Source organism: Dermacentor silvarum, chromosome 1, assembly GCF_013339745.2.
Source record: "Dermacentor silvarum isolate Dsil-2018 chromosome 1, BIME_Dsil_1.4, whole genome shotgun sequence".
In the NCBI taxonomy this organism is placed as follows: Eukaryota; Metazoa; Arthropoda; class Arachnida; order Ixodida; family Ixodidae; genus Dermacentor; species Dermacentor silvarum.
In genome coordinates, this window is record NC_051154.1 from 139,548,422 (window position 1) to 139,554,983 (window position 6,562).

The following is a 6,562-nucleotide window of genomic DNA, read 5'->3' on the forward strand; positions in this document are numbered from 1 at the left end:
GCGCCATTATACCAACGATATCGGTTTCTAGCTACGATCACAGAACAGCATGCATTGCTGTAGCCATCGCCTCAGCACCTGATTTTCTGAGTAATGCTTCTATACGCTTGATAAATTATCGGATAACGATAACTTTTTCATCTGTCTGACTGACCCGCAGGCAGAGCAGTCAGTGACGGTGCGTCCAAGCAACGACAAATGTCGTAGAGCTAAACCTGGCAGAAACAAAAAAGGCCACCGAAACGAAAACCATAGTTCCTTAATGAATAAAAGCGTATCCTTGCCTTTCTTGGCTCGTCATCGTCGCACCCAGAGTGAACTGAAAGCAAGAAATCAGCTGCATGAATGGTACGACATTGCTGGTCGACAAAGCGGACGGAAAGCTTCGCACGACTGACAGTTGAAACCCCGTAGAAAAACACGTGCGCCGGGCACGTCGCCGATGCCGCTGCGTCGTCCGTCGAACCAGAAGCTGCAAGCAGACGGCGCGCCCCACAATTCCCTGCGATTGCTCGTTTTACGGGTCACCTATTGGAATTGAGGTGTCGTTTCGCTGCTACAGACGCCGGCTTCTTCGCTCAATGGGCCATTTTATGCTTAAGCATCCAAAGTGGGAACTTTTGAGGTTGTTAAACATACAAATTCCATAAGATTGCATCTTGCAAAGGCTGAAACTAAACAAACTTGTACGCATCGCCGTTAGTTGTAAACCATCTGCTTAACCACTTTACGACAGCCTCACTTCATGTAGATTCCACCTTGTGCGTTGAACCTGTATACTTTATTCTATTTATTTTTTATTTTGTGGGACACCGTAGAAGCACGTCACCATTAATTGTATCAGTAAGAGAGAGGGAACAACATTGACATTTTGTCGCTCGTGTTGTCACATCGGCCAGAAATGCGTACTTCAGTGAAGGAAGACGCTGGTGAGTGCAAAGAGTTTCTGCGTCCTTGCTATCCTGCCCACCCACCCGGCTCATATGTCTGCCTAGGCTAATAGCTTACCGATTGACCGAAAGAAGAAAATGCTTGTTTATGCTTCTTTTTTTTTTGCATTATGCCAACTCGTTGCTGCTCGCTAGTTTTCTTTTTTTTTTTTTTTACACTGCTCTGATCTTGCACAATAGACAGCTGTGGACATTTCTTTCATTATTTAAAGCTGCTTCTTGGAAAGGATGCTGGTTGAGTTCAACAAAAGCAGAGCGTCTTACCACATTTCAGACTGCTTGCCAAGGCTTCGGAGCAGAAAGTAAAACTGGTAAGGAAACATAGAACGGGTGATGCATGCGTTAATCATGCGAGCTTTTTATTTGTACACAATAAATACCCAAGTAGCAGGATGCTACAGGCGTGGAGTTTTTCGTCGATTTCGCAACCGTTGTGTTCGCACCTGAAACAGCAAAAAAGAGACATTTTTGTTCACCAACACGATCTCACAGGTCCAATCCAAGCGTACGGATCAGGAAGTAAAATAGTTAAGCCTGCGGCTTCCAGTCTTGTGTTCATATTGGCAAAGCTATGTAGAGCCGGTTCGGTTTGTTAATGATCATATTTAAAGTGTGTGCACCTCCTGCTGAAGCAGAGAGCTTTAACTTGCCCATGTTCAATATTAGTAGTCAAACATTTTCTCCCAGAAAATGCATTTACGAAAATGCCGTTATCTTACGCTGCGAAAGAATATAGTAGTCACGACTACTTGAGAAAGTATATTTTTAAATCAAGCTGGTGCCTGTCTACTCACTTCTTTATATATATATATATATATATATATATATATATATATATATATATATAATGCTTCACTCTGTTCTGACTGTGCTTCGAGAACTTCGGTTCTCTAGCTTGCTGCCTGAATGTGCGTGCGTGTTGCCCCCATCTTTTTCGTATCCTTTCATATTGTATAAATAATTGTATATTGTATAAATAAATAAATAAATATTCCTTCTCACGTCTTCACTGTAGGACAGCACATAGGATATTTTATTCTAGGCTGGCTCCGATCCTTTTCTCTTTTACACCATTTTTTCCCCACGCACAATTTTGTAGTCTGAAATTGTAACTTTGTGACTCCAGGTATTTTGGAGCGTGTGAACGATGAAATGAACTCAACAGTGCAAATGAACGAAGAATCGGCACTCACCGGAGGTACAAGCAAGGTAGCTGTCGTAGTTTACACCAGGATTTAGTGGAATCCATAACCTCCCTTGAGGACAGCACCGTGGCCGTAGCCGCCATAGCCGCCAAGACCGTAGCCGCCATAGCCGCCGACGGCAAGACCGCCGTAGCCAGCACCGTATCCTCCGTATCCTCCGTATCCGCCGGCGGAGACGAGGGCGTGGCTGACAGACACGACGGGCTGGACGGTGTGGGAGACGGTGGCAACGGGCTGCTTGACGTAGGTCACGACGGGCTTGGTGACGTAGCCGACGCTGACGACGGGCTTCTTCACGTAGGAGACGGTCTTGACGGGAACGGCAACAGCGTGGTGGCCGTGGCCATGGCCGTAGCCGAGGCCGTATCCGCCATAGCCGTATCCGGCGAAGCCAGCGCTGGCGGCGGCGATGAGGGCGGCGAAGACGATCTGCGCGCGCCAAAACGAAAGGCGTCGTGAGTGCATACCTACATTCTGGGTGATCTGCGTTTAACACGAAATGAGGACTGTGCGCGTCCAGTTCTTTTTATTAGTATTAATCTTTAAACACGCCTAATGGCCTTGCATCTGATGCTAGCTGATGTAGTGTGAATCAATAGGAAGAAATTTGCGAGTTTAACACTGAAAACAAGAATCCCCATATTTTATTGTTACTTTATACTCACGAGAAGGCTCACCTCTACCTCTCTTCTAGCAGTCGGGATCCTCCTTGACCGCAAGGTCTATTTACTCCAAAAGCAGTTAACACGACATCGATATTACGCGATCATGAGACGTCACAAACAGATGAACTTTATAAAACAAGTAATCCGTAATTATCCCAACCACAGCCCTTTGGCTATGGCTTTGTGCTGCCATCAACGCGTCTTGCTGAGCAGATATCCTATCAAGGTTCTACCGTACAGTCAACACACTTCTTCGCACACAAGAATCGATTTGCAGATTTACGCCGTCGCCGTTGAACAGAGATTTACTTCGCACGCGTCTCCTTCATTTTTCTTCTGTTAGTTATTCGTTCACGTTGTCCAGAGGGTCCGTTGTAGTGTTATAAAATAAGCATTTAGAAATGCGCATTCATGAGTATGACAATGTCCTGTTAATGTTCGACACCGAGCCTTTTCAAGCTGAAGACTAAAACTAAAAGCTGCCGCGCGCCCGACAGCCACGAGAAGTCTGCCAGCCCCCGCGCATTTTAGCTTTCCGGTCACGTTCCTTTCGATACCAATCTCGCATGCTGTGGACGCCTAAACGCAGGAGGCGGGGCTGTAAAGCGCCTATTCGCTTCAGATACGATCTGAGTCAACACCTATTTGGCTCCCTTCTCCTTTTCCGTTACACGAGTCAATGTTCGATCAATGGGTTACGATATGGACGGGTGATCGCGGTTCGTCTTCTCAATGCTGAGCACTATTTTCGTTCACCGGCACCGCAAACATTAGTGCTCGCTTGAGCCTTCAAGAAAGGAGCTATGGTTTGTGTAGTGCTTGCTGAGGTGCTAATGACGGTTTTTGTTGGTTTGTTTGTGCAACGCATTCTTGCAACAGATACCAGAGAAGGGGAGATACAAGAAGAGCTGCATATTGCTCGTTAGGGCCTACTTATTCAGTGCTTACTATTTTAGAGGGGAAGATAGATAGGCAAGGTTTAAATGCGTTCGTTAGCAATGCGACAGAGCCACCAACTACTGAGGCAATATTTGGTGATTCCACGCACGGTCGACAACTTGTGAAGCTTAGAACAAGCAGGCGGTATACGTAATAGAACAGATATTTACACTACAAGAGCTGTAACGTTTAGACCTTATAAATAGTTTCAACACACGGTAACAATATAATGAACTTACACAATATTCACTTTGCTGAAGAATTTAAATTTCTTGGCATTGATTTTTTCTGCACTATGTCCTGGGATAATCACAGCGGGTATTTAGAAAAAAAAACATAACTGGTATAGTTCGTAGCCTTACATACTTGCTTTTTACTATATTCAAACTGCTGGTCAATAAATAACTCCTTGTTATACTGGCACCTTTATTGTCGTCTTCTCGTGTGGGGTACTGCACCTCATTTGAATCTTCCACATATTCATAGGCTACAGCAAAAATGCCTTCGCTTTATTAAAATGCCTTCGCTTTATTCGTAATGTCCCCTATGGCTCTCCAACGGGCAGTGATGGAGTAATTAGCATATATAATCTGCATAGGTATAGCCTAAGCATCAAATTGAAAATGAGACTAGCAATAACAGAAAAAAATGGCCCATGGTAGCCCATTTGCAAAACACCGTTCTAAGTTGCACTACACGAAACAGGGAAAGGTAGCTTGGACCGGCTGTTCGTTTAGATCTAGGCAAACAGTGACTTTGTTACACTCTGCCTACTCAAAAACAGCTACGAGAATAGCGATTGTGACCTAGTCACTGATAAGTAACAACACATGACATATGAATAAATAATGAAACTCCTCTATTCATTTATTTCATTTGTTATTTTAGTAACCTGTAAGTACACAGTACCTGCTTCTGTTCATCAATATTTTTATGATTGTTTGCCGAGACTGCGGGTTCCATTGCTCTGAGGTTGCGTCGTAGTAGGTTGCATAATGATTTCTCTTGCAACTATTTTTGTATCCACCATTCCGAAGTGCCTATAAAGGCCTGTGAAGTAGTCAAGCTGTCTAGGAGCTTTCTTTCACAAACCCCTGTTTCTGTATTTTGTATAGATGGAAAGTATATATTGCAATATTGATTGAAATTCACAAGGAACCTCCCAGCATGTGAAGCATACGTGCCCCATGGTAAGCACAGAAACACCAGTGCTACATCGCAAAAATGAATGTAATGAGGGTATTGGTCAAAGACGTAAGCATCAAAGTTTAAATACCACGTCTGAGATGATTAAGCACCCCGAGAAAAGCGTTTTAATGCCCACATGCCAGCCATCAAGGCAAGGGACCTGCTTAGGAGCAGCGTCGCGCTTGAGTTCGCCTATGACTGGCTCACGGTGCGATACAAGCAAGCCGTTGGAGGAAAGGTTAGACACATCGCAGGTGCGCTGCGGTGTTGCCTCCGCCGACACCTCAGGGAAATGAATGCAACTCACGAGGGTGTTCATGGTGCTGGTATTCCTCAGGAGGTTCTGGCGAAACTCTGATGCTTGCCGTGCTGGAGGAGCCAACTTATATACCCCGGCGACACCAAGGGCAAAATCGTGCCGGCCAACCCAGCTCGGGGAAAGGGTTAAAAAAACGCAAGAAAAGGTCCAGCCTCAAGAGAAGGGGTGTCCACGCCTCTGCTCCCCCTCTCTTCATTTGCCCTCCGACGACAGAACCCCCCGCCCCCTCCTCCTCCCCGGAAATGAGATGTATACAAGTGATACGAAGTAGCAAATATTCCACAGCCTCACATTCCATAGCGCGCGCGACCCACGCTGTTCACCGCGGCGGTAAAGACAAAACACACAGAATGAAAGGCCGTCAAAATTCTCGCGCATGTTTGGCCGCAGTTTCATTCCGTCGCGACCGCCTCAAGCTGCGGTTCGCGGTGGTGCTGGGTTATGATGTGCAAGACTGAACTTTCGAAATCGGTAGTTGCGCTCATTAGGGGTGATCATCGTGTAGACAGCAGAAATGCCAAGTACGAAAGCCGGTTTTCACCGTTCGTGGCGTTGCCGGCCGTTCCAAACCAGAAAGAAAGTGCCAGAAAGAAAGTGAGAGAAATAGACACCGTGAATTGGATGCAAAGAATGGAAACAAAAAGGACAATGGAGATTTACAAGAATGAGAAGAACGAAATTAGAAGGGAAAATCTGTAGGATTTGCTATTTGAGGCTCGAGCCGGTTGCTAAGGACTAAAACATATCGGAACAAATATTTGGAACTAGATGAGACATGTGTATGCTGTAGTAAAGATCCAGAGACCACTCAGCACATCCTAATGGAATGCCCTGGGATCCACCCAGCGAGAACCGTAGGTAACGTGCAACTCCCAGGAGCGATTGGGTTTGAAGTGGGAGGAAACATAAACAGATCAGCCGTAGAGATAAGCAAGAGACGATTAGAGTACTGGTGGAAAAAAGCGTGGAAAAGATGGATACGACCTGATCTCTTAAAATCATAGGTAGCGGTACAAGGTAAATTTTTTAAAAAGAAAAAGATAAGAGGTATACAAAAATGCTAGATAACGCACATGTATAGTATACCTGATTAAATCAAGCAGGCTAGGTGACCATTTGTTGCCGCCCCGTTTCAAAGGGGATGCCAATAAATCATCATCATCATCATCATCAACCAATTTCGAAGTGATTTCCACCACATGATTTAAAGCCCCGACAGGTGTTTGGGGAGAACTACTTTCCTTTTTTTTTGTACGTTCCAGCTGCGACACTAAACTGCCGATAGTGTCATTTGTC

The 6,562-nt window shown here is 45.2% G+C and overlaps 1 protein-coding gene across 1 annotated transcript; it reads right to left on the bottom strand.

Moving 5' to 3' along the window:
- Positions 1 to 1,284: 1,284 nt before the first annotated feature.
- Positions 1,285 to 5,360, bottom strand: LOC119436135 (neuropeptide-like protein 31). The gene is made up of 3 exons (XM_037702898.2): positions 5,255 to 5,360; positions 2,144 to 2,584; positions 1,285 to 1,393 (listed from the first exon to the last, which is right to left on the bottom strand). Exons 1-2 carry the CDS (start codon positions 5,264 to 5,266, stop codon positions 2,186 to 2,188), a joined length of 411 nt encoding a protein of 136 aa, XP_037558826.1. The 5' UTR covers positions 5,267 to 5,360; the 3' UTR covers positions 1,285 to 1,393; positions 2,144 to 2,185.
- Positions 5,361 to 6,562: the final 1,202 nt, after the last annotated feature.